This window comes from Primulina huaijiensis, chromosome 3, assembly GCF_012295235.1.
Source record: "Primulina huaijiensis isolate GDHJ02 chromosome 3, ASM1229523v2, whole genome shotgun sequence".
Taxonomy (NCBI): domain Eukaryota; kingdom Viridiplantae; phylum Streptophyta; class Magnoliopsida; order Lamiales; family Gesneriaceae; genus Primulina; species Primulina huaijiensis.
Window position 1 is genome coordinate 4,338,254 of NC_133308.1, and position 23,900 is coordinate 4,362,153.

A 23,900-nucleotide genomic window follows, 5' to 3' on the forward strand; every position below is an offset into this window, starting at 1 on the left:
GGGAAAATATCAGGCTATGTTTGTATCTTTAAAAACAAAAACACTACTATCTCGTTACCATTTTATTTCTATCAAATTCATTTTCACATCTTTTAACATAAACTATTACCCAGGGATGACAATTTTCTCCTAACCTATTGGAGAATCCAATATCCGACTCAAATGGAGAAAGGTATAGAGTGAAGTTTTTACCCGATTAAATAAATAGGTAATCGGGTGGGATTTTCGGGTATACGGATGGAGGCGGATCTTAAAAAATCCAACACACACCCGAATACCAGATTAACTTTTATACACACACACACACATATTTTTTTTTTTTATAAAAGACTAATTTTATTATAATAATTATAGATTACAAGATAGTGCGGATGAGTAATCCGCAATCAATTACACGGATGCGTGATTTTCGAACTACTACTCCGACAATACAAATTTTCAGTCCCTAACTAAGTCTGATATACTTAAATGATTAAATTAAATTCTTTGAAGCTCGACGTCCATGATGCAATCCTGAATTTTGTCTTCTCCCATATTTGATCAACTGAGTCGTGCGCATCTTCAAAGATTCTTCTATTCCTTTCCAACCATAAGGACCAGAATACGCCGTGAAGTATCATGTACCAGAATTCCTTATATTTCGGTGGTAATGGTCATTCTGAATCGGAGCAGAATAGTTCTTTAGCCTGGCTTGGAAGGACCCATTGAACGCCCATTTCTCTTTGAACTTTAATCCAAATGCTTCTGGAGTATGAGCAATGCAGAAGAATGTGATCCTGATGCTCTTTATCCTGACGACATAAACAACACCACTGAGGCCTTAGAACGCATTCCCTCCACCTTTTTTGCACGCTGTCACATGTAGGCAACTTTCCCAATACCACAATCCACGAGAAAATCTTTACCTTATGCGGGACGTGCACTTTCCAGATTTTTTGGAAGTAATTGAATTGTGGAAAATCAGATGAATGGAAAAAGGAGTTATAAAAAGATTTAACAGAGAAAAGCCCAGACGAATCCCCCAACCAAACCCTATAATCCTGAGAACCCAACTGCAGTCTAACTCTCTCTAAGACTCCTAACAGAATGGTAAACTCACCTAACTCTTCCTCCGATAAATCCCTCCTAAACCTCACATCGCAAGTGAAAGAAGACGAACCCCCAGGATTAGCGACATGAACAAAATGGCATATAGGTTTGTTTCTTGAGGTACAAACACGAAACAAGGCAGGAAATCTAGACCTAAACGACACCCCTCCCTCCCAGACATCCTCCCAAAAACGAATGATGTTTCCCTGATTTGGCACCACCCTAATAAGTTGATGAAAAGCCTGGTAAGACCGAGAGATAAATTTCCAAGGACTTCTAAAAGTTTTCCTCTCCGCCAACCCCAGATCCCACCCGTTTTCCTGTAACCCATATAAGCTTTTGATGACTTTTTTCCACAGCGTCCCCCTTTCCACCGAACATTTCCACCACCATTTGCCGAGAAGAGCCTTATTTCTGAGACAAATATTCCCCAATCCCAAACCACCTTTTTCCTTTGGTTTACACACTTGCTTCCAACCGACCACGTGGCAATGTTTATCCCCTTCGTCACCATCCCACAAAAAATCTCTCATTATTTTTTCCATTTTTGCAGCCTCTTTGCTAGGAACTCTGAAAAGGGACATGAAATAAGACGGCATTGCACAAAGTACCGCCTTTATCAAAATTAGGCGACCTCCTCTAGATAGAAACGACTTTTTCCAACTAGCTAGTTTCTTAGCCATTTTCGAAATAACCGGTTCCCAAAACTCCGCTTTTGTGGGATTACCTCCCAATGGTAACCCTAGATACTTGATTGGCCACGTCGCTTTTTTGCCCCCGAAAGCGATTGCCATTTCATCTACTTCATCTTCCGAGAAATTCAACCCCAGCACAACACTCTTCCGCATATTAATTTTCAGCCCTGACTGTTTAGCAAATTTTTTGAGTATATCCACTATTATCATCACATCATTCTTTGAATCCGCAAAGAACAAAGCATCGTCTGCAAATTGTAAATGCGAGATTTGTAGCTTGTCTTTTCCTATTTCCAGCCCCTTCAAATGTTAATTCTAATATGCTTTTGTTGAATGATATCAGTTGGATGAAAAGAAGAAAATTATTACTATATAGTTGATTTTATTTTACTTGGATAATGATTTTAGGATAAATTGTTTAATATTTTATTTTATTTTATTTTATAATTTTTAATTTGCTAATTTTTATGTTTTTTTTCTTCATTGTTCTCAACAATTTAATAAATATCCACATCTTACTCGAAATAATTCAAATTTGAGAAAAAACAATTATAAGTGCCGATATGATATTTGGGTAGGATATGTATATCCAATCCCTTGTCGAATAAGGGGATGACGGCGAAATTGGGTTGGGGACGGGATGAGCATGAATATAATAAATGGGGATAGAAACAGTTTATTAAATAACCACTATTATTATTTCAAACTTTCCCCACCCCACATAATAAATGGAATCATACCCAAACTCGACTCATTATCATCCCTACTATTACCTCTATCCAAATTTTAGTTCATCTTTAAAACAAAAACAACAGTTTATTATTTCCTTTCTACAACACTCATTTTCACTTCTTTCAACATAACCACTATTATTATTTCAAACTTTCCCCACCCCACATAGATATTTTATTATTATAATATATTTTAACATTATACAATCTAAAAATTCTCCACATGTTACAAATCAATTATTAGATAAAAACTCGCATGATTTGACAGATACATGGTAATTTTTTTCCCAAAACAAAGCCACAAATACATTTCGTTATCCAACATATACCTCCGGAAACTATGGAAATCAAACCAAACATGCCCTAAATGATACATAGCGGCAATGAATCTCATGTCGTCATCCATCCACCACAAAAGTAAAAAAGAAAAGAGAGAAAACTGAGTGATTATAGTTCCAAAGGAAGAGGCGACAAATGCTTCAGAATCATTATCTATGCAGAATTTGCCAAAAGATGCCTAAAGAATCACATATAAGAAGAGAAATACCCAGCCCTTCAAAACAACGAGATATCACTCCACCTGGAGTTCCGAGGAATCCATACCTGAACATTTTTATCAGGGTCGTACTGATAACGAACAAGTCTTGGAATCAATGCACGGAGATAAGGATGTAGGGCATCCCCTGCAAGTTTGGCTATTTTAGAAAACCCAAAGGCAACACCTCTTTTTGAATTTAGAGAAGCTCGATAATTTGCTAAATCCATGAATTTATAGATTAAGTCAGGTTGTCCCATCTCATTAGCTAGGTTGCAGAGCTCCTTGTAAGTACTCAATTTTCCTCCACTAGGACTTTCACCAAATCCACCCGCTTGGAACACTTCAGAGTCTTCAACAAGCTGAAAATTTGAATTAGAAGTAAAATTCACTATTGGAAATATCGAAGAACAGTGAAGGAGACACAACCAGATAAAGAATCAAAAAATAAATAAGTCTGACCTTGACTGCCCTTTTACTCTTCCCCGAGCCAGTTAGAGTTCCAACGAGAGCATTAACTAAGTTTCTCTTCATGGCATCATCTCCAAGTTCATAAACAATACTGAGACCTTGAGATGCTAACTCTTGTGTAAGTTCACTCTGCTCACCAATCAAATGTGAGAATGCTTCCTGAATTAAATGAAATGGAATGCTAAGTCATTTGAAGATCTAATGGACGAGTTTTTCGAGAAGCTTCAACTAATGGTACTAGAAATAATAATGTCTTCTACTGATGTTTCAGAATAATCGTTCACAAACAATAATTATATATCTGCAGGGCAATAATAATTCCTAGCAAGAGAATGGACCAACCTAGTCTACACATTAATGTCTTTCTTTCGAGCCAATTTGTATAACCTTCCTTCATAAGTTGAGCTTGGTATGTTCATCGATACACTTAGACAACAAACCCAACAACGTCCACTACACTGAATACAAACTATTCCAAGAACAATCAAGGACAAATAAACAAAGCATATGAGGAAATGTAGAAGTGTTTGAGTAGAATAGAGTTAGTTTAGTTGTGATAAGAGTAAGAAATAAGGTAGGAGTCTACATGAGGCAGGTATATGTAAGGTAGGAGTCTACATGAGGCAGGTATATATATATATATATGCACTTGTGCAGTGACCTATTGTAATATTATTCATTCATTCAGAATATCAATAAAATCTGATTTATTCTTGCTAATATGCAGCGACTTTAATGGTAGCAAAGCCCAGGTTTCTTCAATAACCTTGTAACGGAAAATCGATGGTGAAGATGGCATATTTCGGCAAAAGTAAACCCTCTAATTCTACGACTAAATCGGACAAGATGCATGTCGCCCTTGTCGCCGCTGCTACCTTTGAATCCTCCACCCTTCAAATTACAAATCACAAATTAAACCGAAAAAATTTCCTTCAATGATCACAATCCCTACAAATGGTGATTCATGAAAAAGAAAGTCTGGATTTGACGATAATTCCTTCTCCAGGCCTTGTGATGATGACCCGCACTACCAAAGTTGGGATATTCAAAATTCCATAGTCATGGCATGACTGATTCACTCCATGGAAGAAAGTATTGGAGAATCATATCTATTCCATTTCACTGTGAAGGAAATCTGGGAAGCTGTAACGTTGGCATATTCTGATCTTGAGGATTCTTCTTAAGTGTTTGAACTATATAACAGAATCAAAGACTCCAAACAAGGGTATACAAGTGTTGCATAATTTTTTAACACACTCAAGAAACTCTGGTAAGAGTTGGACCTTTTCGATAAGTGGAAAGACTCGGAGAATGCGGTCCTATATCAGAAGATAGTGGCTCGTGAAAGAGTATATGATTTTTTGGCCGGGTTAAATCGAGAGGTTGATGAAGTGGGGGGGAGACTCCTAGGATTGAAACACTAGCCATCCATCGATGAAGTTTTTGATGAAGTTCGAAGGAAGAAAGCCTTAAGATAGTCATGCTTCCCAAATCCCCCATCCGTACACAAAACTTGGCCCACACAGTCCGTGGACAAGACTAAAGACGGGAAGTCATGGTGCAAAAAATGTCAAAGGCATTATCAAACAGATGCAGCCTGCTGGAAAATACATGGAAAACCAACAAATTGGGTACCAAACAGAATGAAGAGCCGGAGAGGAAATGATCATTCAACCACCAATATGAGTGATATAGGAGGCAAAACTTCCGCTGCAAGATTCACCAAAGATCAGATCGACCAGCTATGCCAATCACTCTCTGGATCAGCACCTGCGAGTTCGAATATGGCTAGTAAAGGTACTGCACTTGCTGCGTTGAGTAATCCTACTACTAAAGGTGAGGTTTGGGTCATTGATTCTGGCGCATCTAATCATAGTGCAACGATATTTTTTTTTTGTGTCACATACCCCGAGTCCGGGTAACCATAAAGTAAAAATTGTGCATGGTTCTTTTACTGTTGTTGCAGTCATAGGCACAATGCAGATTGATTCCGATTTAGTTCTTAAAGATGTTCTTCAAGTGCCTAATTTATCAAGCAATCTAATCTCTATCAGAAAAATTATTGAAGACTCGGCCTGGGTTGCTAATTTTACACCGTCTTAGCTTATTTTTCAGGACTGGATCTCGAGGAAGAAGAATGGCAGTGCTAAATTAATTTATGGGCTCTATTATCTCGAAGATAGATCATCTGTGGGTAACCTCATTTATAGCCACTCTTATGATCCCATAAAGCACCAAATAATTCTCTTGCATTGTAAATTAGGACATCCAAGTTTTTTATATTCGAAGCATTTGTTTCCTTTTTCGTTTTGAAATAACGATGCGTTTCATTGCGAAATGTCAGTTAGCAAAGCACATGCATGCGACTTTTTCTCCCAGTTTGTATAAACCTTCAAGACCATTTGTTTTAATTCATTGTGATATTTGGGGTCCTTCCAAAATTTGTAGTATTTCTCTGAAACCTCGGTTTATTACTTGTGTTGATGATCATACTCGAGCATGTTTGATATATCTTTTAAAAGAAAAATCTAAAGCATCACAAGTGTTTCGGAGTTTTTACTCCATTATCAAGACACAATTTAATACCAACATTCAAATAATATGAACTGATAATGGAACTGAATGTTTCAATTCAGCAATAAAGGATTTTTCAAATGAAAATGGACTTATCCATCAAAGTTCGTGTGTTAACACCCCAAAACGAAATGGAATTCCGGAGTGAAAGAATCGCATCTCCTGGAAGTCGCACTAGTCGCACATGGACCTTTGTTTACATCTGACGTGCCTAAGCATTTTTGGGGTGACGCTGTTTAGCAACATGCTTTTTAATAAAATGGAATGTTATCCCGGGTTTTAAACTTCAAATCACCTTCACAAAGTCATTCCAATTTTTATCTAGAAAATAGATGTTTTTCAAATCTAGATCTCAAAGTGTTTGGGTGCTCTGTGTTTGTTCACAATCACAATAAACTCGATCCTAGAACTCATAATTGTGTATTTTTGGGTTATTCCTTGACTCAAAAGGGATATAGGTGTTATTCCTGGGATAAAAAGAAGTATTTTGTAGCTCGAGATGTCACTTTCTTTGAGCCCCAACCTTTCTTCGGTCCTCATGACTCGGTCAACTTGGCCTCTAATAAGGATGCTTGTTTTGCACCTTCATCAGAAGTTGTCCCCCAAAAGACTTGGCTCTCCCTCATATCTCTACCATGTCCAACCCTAACGCTACCTGTAGTGATTATCCTTCATCGAATCTGGAGTCCCATGTCCATAAAGACCCCAACCTTCAGCCCATTCATGAAAATTCTCCACCATATTGGCAACACCCGCGGTAGGGGGAGACCTAATTCAGAGGCTCCATCTGCACAACTTTCACTGTACCCTAGGCACTTCTCACGGAAACTTAAAACCCTGAGATGATAGAACCAAAAATTGATGGTCGGGACTGCCAAACTTCTGACCCGGACTCCATGACTGAAAATACATTTGACACTCAGCCTACATGTGATCGTGAAGTTCCAGTAGCCTTGCGAAAAGGAGTTAGGAAAACATCCGGTGGCTAAGTTTGTTGCACATTTGTCCACATCTGTCCAGGCTCTAGCTTCAAACCTTTCAAAAACCGAAGTGCCAACTGATATACAGGAAGTATGGCTGACTCAAAATGAAAACAAGCTGTTTTGGACGAATTTCAGGCACTAGAAATGAATAAAACATGAGAAATTGTGCAAAATCCCAAAGAAAAAGGTCCAGTCGGGTGTAAGTGGGTTTTTTCAATTAGATGTTAATGTGTGATTGAGCGATACAAAGCGAGGCTGGTTGCAGAAAGATATAATCAGACCTACAGTATTGATTAACAAGAAACCTTCGCTACAGTTGCCAAAATTAACTCAGTCAGGGTGTTGATGTCCTTGGGTGCAAATTTGGATTGAACTCTTTTGTAAATTAGATGTAAAGAATACGTTTTTGAATGGAGATCTTTTGAAGAAGTGCACAAGGAGTGATCCCCGGGGTTCAATCAAGAGAGCAAGAATGGTTTAGTATGCAGAAGAAGTCATTGTATTGATTGAAATAGTCTTCTCGAGCCTGGTTTTACAAATTTGCTAAAGTTGTGCGAAGACTTGGATTTGTACAAGTTCATATGGATCGCACTCTGTTTTATAGACATAAGAATGGAAAAAAACCATTCTTATTATCTATGTTAATGAAATAATCCTCATAGGAGATGATCATGATGAGATGAAGCAGATAAAAGGGACACTTGCTGCTGAATTTGAGATAAAGGATCTGGGAAACCAAAGGTACTTTCTTGGGACGAAGGTGGCGAGAATCAGTTTCTCAAAGAAAATATGTGCTAGATTTCCGGAAAAAACGGGAACGTTTGGTTGCAAACTCATTGATACACCGATTGATCCAAAATGTGAAGTTAGGAGAAGCTAAGAGCGAAAATTATGTTGATGAAGGAAGGTACCGGCGCTTGGTAGGGAAATTAATCAACCTCTCCCACACTAGGCCTGACATAGCTTTCTCCGTCAGTTGAACATACGGATGTTGTCTATCGTACTATCAGATATCTGAAAGGAGCAACTGGAAAAGGATTGTTTTTCAAAAAGATTGATTTGAGAGGATTGGAGATTTTTACAGATGCTGATTGGGCTATGTCTGTGGAGGATAGGAAATCCAGGTTCGGATATTGCTAATTTGTACGGGAAAACCTAGTAACCTGGAGAAGTAAAAAACAGTTAGAGGAGCAGTGATGAAGCTAAGTTGAGATCGATGGAACATGGTGTATGTGAGGTATTGTGGCTGAAGATGCTTGAAGAGCTTAAAATGTCAGTAAAATTGTTTTGTGAGAATAAAGTTGCCATAAATATTTCTCATAACCCGGTACTTCAAGATCAAACTAAATATGTTGAAGTGAATCATCGTTTTATCAAGAAGAAGATTGATGAAGGGACAATTTGTGTTGTCTATCTGCCAACAATGGAGCAAACAATCGACAATTTGACAAAAGGGCTATTTGAGTTGTTATAAGCGTTATAAATAAAGTAGGAGTCTACATAAGGTAGGAGCAGTGTTCTAAACGACGGCCGCCTAGGTGTGAGGCAGCCATCGACCACACCGCTTTTGTCTTAGGCGGTCGGTTGATGGTGAACCAGGGCGTGCGAGGCAGTCGAAAGACAACAAAATTTTAAAAACTCTAATTATTATTACATCATACACTGTCTTCAAAACAAAATAGTCAACCCAATCACCCACAAGTGCCACAAATTCCGCCTCGAACCGCCCACACCGTCGCCGTGAAAGCCCCACCACCATTTAGAACTTCCAATCTTTATATATTATCTTGTTAGTTGCATTCATATATTTATTTGGACCTTGTATAAACTATATTATATTGTATGAAACTTATTTATGTATAAACATCATTAGAGCTGTCAAAACCCCAAGCTAACCTGCCACGAGATGTGGGTCAGGCCAACCCGCCAAAAAATTTAAAAAAATTGGTAAAAAATANATATTGACAGGCTGGGCCGCCTTGACCTGTGACACTAATAGGCCAATCGATCTCAACCCCCCTCCAAACGAGCCGCCAAAATCACCCCTTTCTACATTCTTTTTTTCCCAAACTTTGTCTAAAACCCTATCTTTGGTACGGTTTCACATGGCAGATCAGATGCCCACTATCCACCATTCCACCCACCCCCAATACCTACTTCTGTTCTTACAAAAGAGACCTTAGTACGAGCTTGCTTGTCAGACCTGAAAGTCGCTGATATGCAGCGAGAAGGAAAAATATTTTATAGATATTATGAATCATAATAATTACAATCGGTCACTGCATATACATGTGTATATATATGTGTGTGTGTGTGTAGATACATGTAGACTCCTTCCTTATCTCTAACCCTTGTCACAACTTAAATAAATCCTATTCTACTCAAACACTTCAACAAAACCTATTCGCTTGCCAAAAAAGTTCTAAAAGAACCAGGAAACAGAGGAATATGTTTCCTAATTGATAAGACAAAAAAACGATGGATTTCCGGGATAGATTTTAGGGGAAAAAAGCTAATTTCAGATGTTAGCAAAGAAATATGGTGGTGCAGAACAGTTAGAACATCTGAACAATCACGAGACACTCCTCTTTACCATTAACCATGCCAAAGAATAGATCCATATCCAATCCTAACCTCATAACTTTCTCAACTATGTTTCTGCTTCTCCACCAGTCATCTTCATTAATTAAAATAGCAGTATGTTCTCAAGCACACAAATTACAGAAATGACTTATGGTATGAAGTAGTGCATACTGCATATTGAAGAAAGAGGAGAACCCAGCATCAAAAAAACATGCTTGATCAAAACAAATGCTAAATATAAGATTAGTTCTCATGAAAATTAGGTGACCTCCAAAAAAAACCTAGAAAATTGAGTACTACAAATCCAACTCGAAACGCAATTCTCATCGGAAAAAGCAATTATTGATCTGATATTTGATAACATTCATTTGCAAAACTAAATTATTGATACCAACAAATGGAATCATGCAGTGTTGACACACAACCAATATTTCGAGACTTAACCTGAATGTCTGGAAGCAGTTGTTGGATGGTTTCATGATGGCCACAATATATTGTTAATGATAATAGCCAGACAGCTCCAGCGCAGCGCTCCTCTTTTCTGTTACTGTAAAGGAGGACATCAAACAACTTTCTTGTAATTGTGTTTCTAACTGTAACATGGTAACTTTCATCGTCTTGGAATTCCATCAAGGAGGCTCTCGGAAAAGATGAGGACACATCTCCCATCAAAAAGTTAGAACTCATTGACAGCGAAGAATAATTAGTTTTGAGAATCACATCAATAGTGATAGGAACGCCTCCCCACAAAAATGAAAGCGCCTCTCCAGCAGCAAACAAGATATCCTCAACCTGTCCCAATGTAAAGCAAGACCGTAGCCATTACTTTTAAACAACTGTTTCACACAGAAATTCTCAAAGCAATTGAAATGCATTTCCATAAGATCCATGAAGAATAAGTTCGGCCAGATACCGAGGGCAATGAATATGTCTAGGACCAATATTAAAAGTTTCTCACCTACCTTTGATCGGCAAAGACTGAAAATCAGATCTAGAGCAGTATCTAAATGTGAAGAGGATGATTCTTTCACGCACATATGCCCCAATGCAATCACAGTTTTTTGGACAGCTTTGATATCATCACTAGAGAGAAGCTTTCGTAGTTTTTCATGCAGGATGGTCCAAATGGAAACAGTGGCTTAAAATAAGACAAATGCCGCTTCAGTACATGAGCTAATAAATTATGACTTAACCAGAACATAGCATTTTAACCTGCAGTAGAGTCGAGAAGCAGGGGAGGCAGTGGGATACAGATCCCAACATGACCCATGGCTTGCACTGCCACAGAAGCTAATGTTATAGTCTCGGAATTAATGATGTCAACCAAACATTTCAAACTATTTTGAAGTTGTGAGTCTGAGATCTGGTAAAACAGAAAAGTAAAAGACAGAGATAAATGTGAAAGGTAATATTTTTTTTGATACGAAACTTATATTTATTAAAATATGAAGTTGGATTACAAAGGATAGCAAACATATTTTATGCTAGTATGCAACTACTCATGCAAATATCTCATCACATTTTCTTGTCAAATCCACAGTACTCAATAAGAAAACAAACATCTTACAGAAGGACTTCTCAGTAAGCCATTTGCTGTTACAAATCCTAAAGCACATAGTAGTCCATGCTGAGTTTCAAATCTGCGATAGGGCAAAGAAATCACTTTCACGATGAGACAATAGTAGATGTCTAATTGCTATTGAATTTCCATCGATAAAGGATAATAAAACCTTAATTTTTGTGCTCCACCAAGTGATAGTATAATTTCTTCAATAAGTTCAGTCAAAGAAGGGACAGGAAGTGCAGAGGAAGCCATTCCAAGTAAACGTGCCATTGCTTCACGTGTATCATAGTCAAGATGATTCCAAAATTGTTTAAGCCATGGAACTTTTTTCGAATAATGATAGGCTATCATCTAGCAGAAAGAATCATCAGAATTATAAGGAAATCAATGCACCAAAAAAGCACTGAAATACAGAAAATCAAATTTCATTGATCACGTCATTAAACAACCTGAGGAAATTTGGATCCCAAAGTGATTATTGCCTTGGAAGCTGTTGCATGCAACTCGACAGAACCTTCATATCCCATCGAATGTTCCAATAATAAGCACAATCTTTCAACTGAGTGTAAAAACTCAGAATCTTCAACCAAGTTAGTTCGCATGTTTTCTCCCTCAAAGCACTTCAATAAAAACTTGATCATAGCCAAATAAGTTTTGGATGGAAAAATAAGCTTCACATCTCCAATTCCATTTGAATCTAAGATTGCTGGCTGCTGCTCGATAATATATGCAAGCATGTCAGAAAGTTTTGGGTACTCCGCAGTCATGTTTTGCGAAACATTCTTTCTCTGGTCTTCACCAGGAAATAAACCTTCTAATGCCATTTCCCTGGACATAAATAAGTTCAATGTGCTTCACGACAGCAGAAAATCTAAAATCAACATAAAAATAAACAGCGCTGAACTTCTAATTTCAAATCAAGGATAATACAACAGCAATGGGATCAATGCCCCTTGAGACAGGGGCCATACTTGTAAAAAGCCCAAGGCACAAAGGTATCTTGGGCATTAAAAGCAAACTTTATTGATGTAAGGTTCTGGAGACAGGACACAGTGCATTTATACTTTATACCAAACCACATATTTAACTAGCATTTGGGTGTTGACTTGGACATGGTAATTGTGCCATTGCACCTTTCACACAACTCATAAACAAAGATGTCTCTGAGGTCCAAAGCATAAATTGCCTGTATTGTACTGATGGCAAGCTACCTGATGTCCATCTTTGAATCTGCTGATGCAAGCATACAAATATATTTGCTGGGACAGTGCTTCAAGTCAAATAAGGATGTTGCCCATCTCACAGCACAAAAGCGTACTTCAATTTGTTCCTTATCCACAAAAGGATAACAAGTCATGTTGAAGATCTTAAACATGTTAAACAAATCAAATGAGCACTTTAAAGTTAAAAGACAAAAAATGATTTATCACACGTATACATGTTAACAAAAGCATGAATGCACATACAACTTGAGAATTTTGCAGCAAAAGCAATTCCACATCCTTTAACACCTCTGAGGGAGCACCCTGACACTCAAAGCAAGTCACCGTCAAAACAGAAGTTGAAAGATGGAATGGAGTATAAAATAAACAATTGACAGATATTACACCTGGTATGCAACAGCAAGCGAATTTGTTGCTTCTTGGATAATGAGGCGAAGATTCTGCGCCTCAAGCTTTAGAGCATCAAAGAGCCGAATAGCAACATCAATTTTGTCTCTAGATGAGTGAGAACCAGCATGACATTAAATTAATATAGATAGCAACCAGAAAAGGAAGTAGGAATGATGAACTGAAAATACCTAAAAAGTTGAGGCATGCGCTGTGCAAGCATTCCTATAGCTTGAAAACAAAAACTTCTTGAGTCCCTAACAGTAGCATCTGTGTGCATGTGACAATGATAATGATTATAAATGTGACAATGTTGGTTAAGACGAGACATGAGTTTGCACCACAACAAGCACACAATAACAGACCTGAGTTCAACAATGGGAAATTATCAAGTGTTTTCAAAATTCCAGTTAGTATAACAGGGCCCATAAGCTTCAGCTGATCCATCTTAGCCTGCGCAAATGACAGAAATAAACCATAAGGAAAAGGCATGTAAATTGTAGTGCTAACATCCATTCAACTTTCCCAAAGACAAATACAATCAAGTACAACAAGAAGCATCTGTTAAGAAATTCAGTAAATAGGTGAAATGGAAAATTTAAGCAAAAAACCAATCTATCAGCTGTAAATATAATAAACGCATTCAGTAAATAGCATTATTAATAAAGAAATACAAAACAACTAGAGAAACAGTTAGATATGTAACATTTTCCTGAAAACAGAAACACAACAATCAAGAAATTTAGTTACAAAAAATTAAAGTTTTTCTTTCAGCTGAAATTGGAAAAAAACTTTGTATATTCATTTTTTACAATTACATTCACTTTGGATGCACCAGAGCTAATTATTAATTTTTAAGGTACAGATTCCACAGTGATTCTTTCTTTTTTTAAAAAAAAGAACAAGGTCATCTTTATTGAACACTAAAAACCATGTACAAGGGGACAAGGCCAAGACCTCACAATAACTGAATTACAATAGTCTACCAAGATTACTTAGGGAGGTTTCCGTATGGAGTTCTCTTGTGGTCCGGTCCGGCCCCCGGAGGGCAGCGAGGAAATAAATAAAATCCTGAGCTAAACCAACAAGCGCAGGGGTCTCTGGGAGAGAGCCCGAGCGATAAAGGCGCCGGTTAACTAGTACAACAAAATAAAACATCCAAAAATAACTAAATGGTCCACAATAATTTCTTCCATTGAAAGAAAAATTAGGTAAGTGTTTGCATGGAGATGCTTAAAATGCAATGCAGTTATACATCAACAGAGATGCCAAAACATTGCCATAGTAAACAAATTTGAACAGCACTAATTTACAAAAATTTACCAATAATACATAAAAAAAATTGATCAGTTTTTTTGTAAATAACAACTCTTGATTCATTTTTCTAAGATGAAGAATAATATTGAAAGAAACACAGAACAATACTCACATGATTCTACAAAAATATAAACAATTACACATGTATATGCCAGTATATCTGACAGGTCATCAATCCATTTATTAGAAGGAAAAGAAAAAGAAAAACACTTTATATGTATTTTATAGTTTTCTAACATCCCCTAGAAGGTGTCAATGCATGAACCAGTACATGAAATATGAAAGAAACTACCAAAAGCTTACATGTTTGAAGACCCAAACTGTAAACTCCATACCCAACTGCTTCAACCTGGAGGTAGCATCCATTCCTAAAATCAAGCAAGAAGAATAAGGGTGGTTGCAATAGACTATAAGTTCAAGGAGCCAAAAGACCAATCTCGACTAGGTTATATTTGAATAGATTTGAAGCCATATTTAAAACACGCCATGACAATTTCGTTCTGATCATTGGAGTGTACTGCTGTCATTTTTATCAACCACAAATAATTAACTCAAACCTCATACCAGGAAAATGAGATACAATCACAGGGTATACATAGCATCTTCCAGCACTGATGGCTGTGAAATGGTTTACTACAAATAGTAACCTAGAAATGCTGGTTAATAATTTAATTCCACTCATTAGACTCAAATTATCTACTCGACTCAAAGGTGACATTTAATAATTGAAGCTTCATATCACATGCTAGAAACAAGATGCCGTAAACCTGCAAAAAACCAAGTGATGTGAGGGTTCTCAATGTTTAATTTAAGTACGATATCATCACTTTCCATGTAGTACGATGGGATCAAGTGTGCAAACCTATGGACAGAGGGGGTTTGGGGTTGGGAAATATCCGTTTAAGAAATAAAGCACTTCTTAGTAAATGGTGGTGGAGAGGTTCAGTGAATAGGGAGAATATGTGAATGAAAGTTATTACAAGCTTATATGGTACTCAAGATAATGGTTGGGATTTGGGATTGGCGGGGAATTCGACATACAGAAGCCCATGGAAAGGTATTTCTAGATCGTTCCCGGCTTTTCATCGGTTGGTTAGGGGGGTGCTTAGAGAAGGAAATTTTATTCGGTTTTGGGAGGATGAGTGGGTGGGGGGAACTCCGTTTTTAATCCGTTTTCCTTCCTTATTTCAGATTTCCAATTTAACTAATAAACCAATATTGAGTTTTGTTGAGGTCATCATTAGCAGTGGTAATATTCTCCTTCATTGGGATGTCCGGTTTAGAAGAAATTTGTATGAGAGAGAAGAGACTGAGTTCACCGAACTATTAGGGGTTTTACAAAATGTTCGCTTGGAGAGGGGTGTAGAGGATTATAGAGTTTGGATGGGGATTCTTCGGGGTTGTTTACTGTTAAATCCTTTTACAATTCTTTCTATTCTTCTACTACTACTATCCCTTTCTTTTATTTTTCCAATATCTGGAAAATACTTGTCCCGCCAAAGGTTCAAGTATTCTCGTGGATTGTGGCGTTGAAGAAGTTGCAGACTTGTGATGAGTTGCAAAGAAGATGGCCATCGTGTGTATTATGCCCTAAGTGGTGCTGTTTGTGTCGAAGGAATGAGGAAAGTCAGGATCATTTACTCCTTCATTGCGATTTCTCCTCACAGATTTGGCAGATGGCTTTCAAAGCTTTGGATTTGGTGTGGGCTGTACCGGATAAGGTCAAGGATTTGTATGTTGTGGAACCGAGCTTGCCGAAAGGGAGGAAACATTTGCGATTCTGGTTTATAGTCATCCATTGCATATTATGGTCCATTTGGTTGGAGAGGAATACACGATTATTTGAAGAGAAATAGGATTCGGTCTTCGACCTATGGGATGAAGTCAAATTCAGAGTTGCGAGTTGGACGATGATACAGCCGAAATATGAACATATCAGTGTCTCAGACTTATACAGGGATTGGAATTTTGTTTTCGACTGATGTTCGTGCTGTAGACGGGTTTTGTTTCTTGCAGAGTTCTAATTAGACTAAGCGGATTACTTATCCGCTATTTGTAAAAAAATTTATTATCATTAATATATTATGTTTCTTATAAAAAAAAAAATATCCATCAAGATAAAAGATACAGATGAAATACATCAAGGACATATAGAGGAAAACTAATGCCCACAGAGATTTCAGCTTACCAAAAATACAACCAAAAATACATTGCAAAGTTGATGGGAAACTGTTTGCTGCTGTAATTGACCGGCAGAAAGCAGACATGAGCTTTATTCTCAAAGATAAATTTCCAGGGCTGACTTTAAATTCTGGAGCTATGTTTCCAGAGACAGTGGTTCCTACACGATGTGAAACAAACACTCAAGTTTAAGTTATAGTTCTTGGTCATGGGAAGATGAAAGGACTGTCAAAAATTCCCACTTCAAAATAACCGAGTCCATCAAAAGATACCACTTCCACTTTTTTTCAGAGGTCCAAAATATCGATCTCAAATTATTCATATCCTAATAAAAAAACTTAACATTCATTAAGCATTGATTCAGCACATAAAACCACATTTAAATCACATAAGCTTAATCAGAGCTGAGACAAATTAGTCTGATACCATTGAACAATAGATATAGTCTGCTGATGAGGTCCAGGTCATCTAAATTCACACCAGAAGCATACTTTTTCAGTAGCTCCTCACCTTTTCTGAGAACAGATTCCTGACTAGACAGAACAAAACCAACAGGATAGAGCATATGAAACGTGGGTTTAATGCAATATACATGTAACACTAGCCACCTAACTACGATAACAAAACATTTGATGTTGTTAACTTAGCCTATTTCAAATTGTTGGATTCACATTGACCAGCATGCATGATACTGTATTCGCATCTTCAAAATGTTAGGTTGAGTTGATCTAAAAAAAATTTATTGGTTGAGTTTAGCAAAACAAAACACGATTCAAGAGGTGGCACAATTTCCCCACGAGGGGTAATATTAGAATTACAAAAATACTGGCTGATGCTAAATAATAAAGAAACTGGACCCCAAGACATTTGAAAGGTTAACTAAAGCGAACCGATTAAATTTTGAAATACGTTTCTCGCTTTATTGTAGTTGGCAAAATTAAAATGCATGTTACATGTTTGGGTAAAGCACAATATGCCATAAGGCATAAACTACAGGATACAATCACCGAGCAAACAAATTGGTACCTGTCTGCACTTGCTGCAGTATAGATGGGGTAAACAACTTCAGGAAGCAGCTCCAAAGCTTCAATGATATTTAACATCCCTAACTAGTGAATGGAAACAAGGACAATACATTGTTTGAGAGGTAAGGAGAAATCAGAGAAATGTTGCAGCAAAAAGAAAAGAGATTATCACATGCGAACATCCCAAGCAGAAATGCCAGCCAACAGTTTTAATGTTAATCTAAAACAAGTCTAAAACTCGTACCTTTCTATTCCGAAGCAAATCACTTTTCAGTGGCTGTTTTCCAGTTACACGCTCAAATTGGATAATTGAAAGTCCAGCTGGGGATCCTCCACTGCAAAGACAGCCTTATTCTTACTTTTGTGATGAATTATAGATCAAATGAATTTACTAGACATGAATAGAGACAAATAAATCTAGTTAAAATTCAACCTTTGAGAGGATGGCTGATACAAAATTGTTTGTAGACAAAAGTCGAGAAATAGATCACAGTCTTTTGAACCTACTAGAATCCTATATTTTGCCACAACTTCATCGCTGATTTGGGAAGAATGGCAATCACCAATCACCTATAATCAAGGAAATTGTATTAGTCAGTCCAGGCAATATCTGACGACATGGTAAACAACAGAAGTAGCCTTTGAGAAATGGATATTGTCATATGTACATTTCCTGAGCACAGGATCTAAAAAGGAGTCCATCATCTTGATTTGGAAACATATTTTAAAATACAAATTACATGGTTCCAAAATATTTTTTGGACAAGGAGCCTAGAGGACAAGTGTTCACTTTTCTAAACATGTGTTAGGCCTAGAAATCATAACCCAATACTAAATGAACAACTAAGTAGGACAACAAAATATTAAATATATTACCAAATAACAAGTCATGTCAACTCCATGAATGATGCTAGCAGTTTACCTTAAGGGATGTATTGGTTCTAGATTTTTAATGACTTTGTAGACTTTAAAAATCTAGATGTATTCAATCTAAATTTTTATATATTCTGTAAATGTTTAATGATGTCAATGTAAATTTTTGTAGAATTTTAACAAGTAATGTGATATTCAAATTTGACTTTTAAAAATTCTACAAAAGTTTAAAGATATTCACAGTGTCAACGGACTTTTAATGATTCCATAGAATTCTATTAAGTACAAAAATTAAAATCTAAAGTACAACTATAAAATGTCAAAAAATGTTTTTGCTTCAACCTAAATATTTGGATGTACATTTAATTCGGAAATATCTCAAGCTCATGTAATTACTTTCATTTCTATTAACAATGATATCAATACAAACACTAACTAATTCATTCTTTCCTCCTCCACACGTTTTTCCTATTCTTTGGACCTTTTCAAAACATATTTTTTTTATTGCTAAAAATAGTTTAAAATCAAAATTGTTAACATCATTCATTTTATTTTTTGAGTTCTAGCCACAAAACATCACGAAATTTAAAATTATGTTTATTAAAAAATTTCATAAAAAATATTTACATTATATAACAAAACAATTATAATATTTTATTGGAGTATAAATTGAAAATTATTATTATTTTTAATAAATGAAATTTAGTTTTTTAATTAATTATTACATAACATTTTATGTTTAGTTATTTTCTATGATTTTAACTTATCTGCATCTTAATTTACTCACAAATCATACATATGATAGTGAATAAAAAAATTTATTCACTTGAATATATAAATATATAATGTTTTTGTGCGATTGATATATTAATAAAATTTTTAAAATTTATTCTCTACTTTCAGGTACAAATAATTATTTTGTTTATTTTTTTGTTAGCCATATTATCAAAAACAAAATTGATAAATTTTTTCATATAAAAAAATTACATATAATGAATGACATTATTTTAAGTTTGATTATTTATTAATATTGAAAATTATTTTTATGTATTTTTCAAAATATTAATTAATTAAATAAACAAGTTAATTGACTTGAATAATTGAAGTTTAATTGCAATAAATTTGAAATTTATTTATTTATCTTCTTTCATAAATTAAATCAATAATTGAAAAAAATTATATTGGTAGACAAAAATATTTTAAATAAATAAAATTTATTCAAATTTAATTGTTAGTTCAAAAAATTTAAATAAAAATTAACAATCATAAATTACAAAATCCATAAGGTTCTATGAAATAGTTTACAAATATCAATAAAAATCCTACAAAATAAATCTACAAAATTCTATGAAAATCTTTAGAAATTTGTGAGATTCTACAAAAGTATATCAACTCCACAAAAGTCTATTATTTAAAAAAGTGGGCAAATCTCATCAATGAATAAACCCTACTTAGTTTATTTTTTTTTAAATTTTGACACATGATCAGCAACCTAAAAGTAGAAATACAAGGATACATAGCACATAGAACACAAAAAGTAAAAGACAACAAACGGCCCTATCAAAATAATTCATGATCCTGAGTCGGGATTCAATGCAAAAGAGAAAATAAAGGTACTTGGAATTTGCATTTTCGAAGAGCGCTCCGGGAGGAGGAGATCACTCAGTTATCTTCGCTTTTAAGCATATTGGAGGGGGTGAGATTGGTTGAAGGGGTTGATGATTTCCAACAGTGGGAGGGGGATCCATCCGGGAGGTTCACAGTCAAATCTTTTTTCCAATCATTCTTTACGGATACTAATGGTGCACAAGAATTCAATTTTTTCAATATCATCTGGAAAATACCTATTCCGTCTAAGATTCAAATATTTTCGTGGACGGCAATCCTTGCAAAATTACCAACGTCCGAGGTGATGCAAAAGAGATATCCTAGTTGTGCTCTTTGTCCCAATTGGTGTGTGTTGTGTCGTAAGGATGTGGAAACACAAGATCATGTGTTTATTCATTGCAAGTTCACTCAAGCACTGTGGGCTAAGGCTTTGGAAGAAATGAGACGGTTTGGGTTGTGCCGAAAACAACTCAAGATTTGTTTAATACGGATCTCGGACATATGCTCGGGAAAAGGGGAAAAATTTTCTGGAGAGTTGTGATCCATGGGATTAGTTGGGCAGTTTGGTTAGAGAGAAATAGAAGAATTTTTGAGGATTTGGAAGTGAGCATTGAAGAATGTTGGGAAAAAATCAAGTTACAGTAGCAAACTGGATCGCAGCGGATAGACAATTTCAAGGATTGCCAATATTTGATATTCTAAAAGATTGGTCGTATGTGTATTGTTAAAAATTAATGAACTAATATTTCGTGCCAGTGGACCACTAGTCCGCTTCTTGTAGTGTAACATTCTAAAAGATTAATAATATCGATTTGTTTCTTATAAAAAAAAAAAAAAAATCTCCGGAGCAACATGAAGTAAAAAATTCATTTGATTGAAAGACTAGATTATCCAAACCCTGAATCTCCAGATACTCAAAGTTACATGGACGGTTCAATAACTTCACTATTTTGTAAGTAACATAATGACAATCCATGAAGATTGATGGTCAATAAATTGGTGCTTAGTATTTTCGTGGAAGCACGTTTGAACAATACAAAAATCATATGATCCAATGGCATAATGAAAGGAGATCTGGTTGCAGAACGGATAAAACAATAAAATACCTTTGCTGTAACTCTAAATAAAATGTCCTGATGTTGGGGAGGCAGCTTTGAAATGTTTGCTAAAAAAACAGGAGCTATCATTTGTGTTTCCTGCCGTGTCATCCCAAAACCAAGTTAAGAAAACATATTCTTCTTTGAAAAAATGTCAACTACCATGGAAAAAACACATGCCTCTTTTTTAGCACGATCAATTGCCATCTCAAGGTACACGATACAAAAATTTCTAACCATAGGAGCACTGGTAGATTCCACATACAATTTCCATAAATCAGAAACTGGTAGACCAATCTCAATCTGGTGTTTTACTCTCTTGTTCACGTGACTCAGGATTTCAATAACCTAAAGAACAGGAGACAAACAGTTTATCCACAAGCATTGTAGAAGAAAATAGTTATTCCCAATAATAGGAAACCACAAAATTTGGTACGAACACCATGTAGGAGGTAAAGTTTCCTGCCTTCTAAAATTTTCTCTTTAACCCAAAGCTGAAGTTGGGTTAATAAAACGAGGATATGAGAATTTGAGGCAAGAAATAATAAGATCCACAATTGTGCAAAGTTCCTCCATCGTGTACACAAATATTTAATGATGAATATTGCAAGCAAGCAGTTGTATAATAGCATGAACCCTCCATCACTGTTGAGGCCCCAAAAGTTCAAAAATTACAAGAATGGAAAGTTGACGTGTGTTCTAGATTTTCATAACTTGATCAAGACATTATCAGAAAACTACATAATTTCTCTTCCAAAAACGGAAAGCAACCAGTTCGGCAGTTTCCTTTATGACTCTTCTAAGACTCCACATAGCCCCTGATTATGTACTATCGCTATAGTTTTGCACGAGATTCATGAACCACACTTAAAAATATGTCCCTTTAAACAGAAAATTACACAAACCCAATCTTGCAAAATCCTCCATAAGATTTAAAAAAAAACCTAAAATAGAAAATGACAGAGATCACAATTTTGTTTGTTTAAATCTTGAACGATAGGGAATAACAATCAAGACATGAATTATGAATTCATGAGAAATCAGTTCAGATTGAAACTATTCCAATTACTCTAAAGATTCCAAGCCATCAGTTTTCCGGTGTTAACATAAAATACCTTCAAATAAAATCAAAAGACATCCGTAGTCAGTCTAAGATTGTGCTTCTCAAAGAAAGAACAATAAAACAAATGCAATGTTTGGTTTATTGTCTGAAACCATTTTCTCATTACAAAGTTCAAATGAATGGCAATGAGAGGTTTAGAGGAAAAATCTATGCTTTATAACGGCTGATCCAAGAATTGGGACAATGTGGTTGAGGGAAGTCCGGGAGGGAGTTCAGAGATAGAAACTAGAGTCCAATTGGATATGTCGAGCAAAACAGTTTTCGAAGCATATTTGAAAATATGTTTGTCTACCCTATCAGATTTTATAAGTTTCGTAAAATCTGAGAGCAAATGATAACAAATGATGAAAATCAAAAGGGTGTTTTCTAAACTCCACATAAATTTTTCAGAATCAGGCTTCAAACCGCTAAGAACTTACACTCCATCTCCAACATTGACACCATCTCTTTCTAATAAGTAATATCTTAATCCACAAGCAACAGCTCCGTGCCTCCTCCAAATATGCATTATATGCCATGACCACCATTATCTTTTCTCAAAATTGAATTTTGACTCATAGTTTTCCATTTCCTCCCTTTACCAAGACCATAAAAAAAATAAAATACATGCGGAAAAAAAAATTATCCATACCAGAAGTGTAGAAGTTAACTCAACCAGAAATAAATATATTTATCCTTAATGGAAGATGAAATAAAGTTCTCTTTGCTAGAAGTGGAACAACAAGTAACCAATAGAGACGTCAACCAACTGATACAATAGTCAGAAGAGACAGAACCAACTCTGACAAGCATCAAAAGCAGACAAGACTTTATCCTACTCTAATGACTAGTTTCTCGATGCAGACATGTACATCATTAAAGAGCAAATCAAAGTGCGAAGCCAAGAGAATTAAGAGTCAAAGACTCAAAGTAGATTGGTTAAAAAACAATTATCAGAATATCATTACAACCAAGAAGACGGCGGGACAAAATAAAGGGAAATAAGCTTACAATGTCAAAGCCTTGAACTTAAGGACCAAGACTAAGGAATCTTTTAAGAGCTAAAGAGTTCAATGAATTGAAGAGCAATAAGCATCATAAATTAATTGAGTCATCTTTTTGCATATAAACATTAAACAATGTGCATGGCCAATCTATGTGAGTTGAGAAAACTTTGACGTAATACCAAAGTGTGATGATCAGTAGGCGTGATTCGTGAGTGATCGGATGTAATTCTAGAGAGTGCTCTTAACCTGTAAATACTAGTGCTTGAATCTTGTAAATCCAGTAATGTGCATAGTAGATAAAAAGTTATTAATGGATTTCTTCTGGTCGGAAGAAAAGATAAGTAAATATTTAATTCGAATTTTTATAAGTTCTCGTGTCATTTACTTTATATATTTTACATTTACTCTGGTATTCATGTTATCTGCTATATTCATCCGATCGAGACAAGTTAAAAAAATGTTTTTTAACTATATAAATGGTATAGACACTTGTCCTTGCCTCTACCGTTTATGTTCTACTTGCTAAAATGTTTTACTTTACGCTTAAACAATTTTCTCCCCTCCCTACTATTTCTCGACCTAGCCTCCTTAGTACCTCTCCGGTTCTAATCATCACTTCACATGTGCCCTTGGTGTAGGATTACTAGCATATTTTTTTAGGCCAGTATACTTAGGACATTAAAGAATGTCATTTAAAAACAATCTCAAAAACCAATTTTTACAAGACACTAAAATTTGTCTCCTAGTTAAAATTTCGCAAAACACATCCAAATGGCCATCTCATTTCATTATCATTCTCGAAAATATGTTCTGAATCCTTCACAAAACTCACTGCATAATCTTTACTTTTAAATT

General features: G+C 35.7%; 1 protein-coding gene across 1 annotated transcript in view; it reads right to left on the reverse strand.

The window, feature by feature from the left end:
* Nucleotides 1–23,900, reverse strand: part of LOC140973208 (uncharacterized) — a 33,318-nt gene that overhangs the window by 8,818 nt on the left and 600 nt on the right. The window contains exons 2-22 of the mRNA XM_073435832.1: nt 21,117–21,284; nt 20,946–21,035; nt 17,792–17,928; nt 17,603–17,693; nt 17,360–17,442; nt 16,760–16,866; nt 16,341–16,493; nt 14,456–14,520; nt 13,201–13,288; nt 13,027–13,105; nt 12,835–12,943; nt 12,692–12,751; nt 12,437–12,555; nt 11,675–12,053; nt 11,392–11,576; nt 11,229–11,301; nt 10,874–11,024; nt 10,624–10,799; nt 10,106–10,453; nt 3,513–3,680; nt 3,119–3,412 (exon numbers count right to left, since the gene is read on the reverse strand). Coding sequence (XP_073291933.1) covers nt 3,119–3,412; nt 3,513–3,680; nt 10,106–10,453; nt 10,624–10,799; nt 10,874–11,024; nt 11,229–11,301; nt 11,392–11,576; nt 11,675–12,053; nt 12,437–12,555; nt 12,692–12,751; nt 12,835–12,943; nt 13,027–13,105; nt 13,201–13,288; nt 14,456–14,520; nt 16,341–16,493; nt 16,760–16,866; nt 17,360–17,442; nt 17,603–17,693; nt 17,792–17,928; nt 20,946–21,035; nt 21,117–21,284 — 3,123 coding nt within the window. The remainder of the gene's footprint in view (nt 1–3,118; nt 3,413–3,512; nt 3,681–10,105; nt 10,454–10,623; nt 10,800–10,873; nt 11,025–11,228; nt 11,302–11,391; nt 11,577–11,674; nt 12,054–12,436; nt 12,556–12,691; nt 12,752–12,834; nt 12,944–13,026; nt 13,106–13,200; nt 13,289–14,455; nt 14,521–16,340; nt 16,494–16,759; nt 16,867–17,359; nt 17,443–17,602; nt 17,694–17,791; nt 17,929–20,945; nt 21,036–21,116; nt 21,285–23,900) is intronic.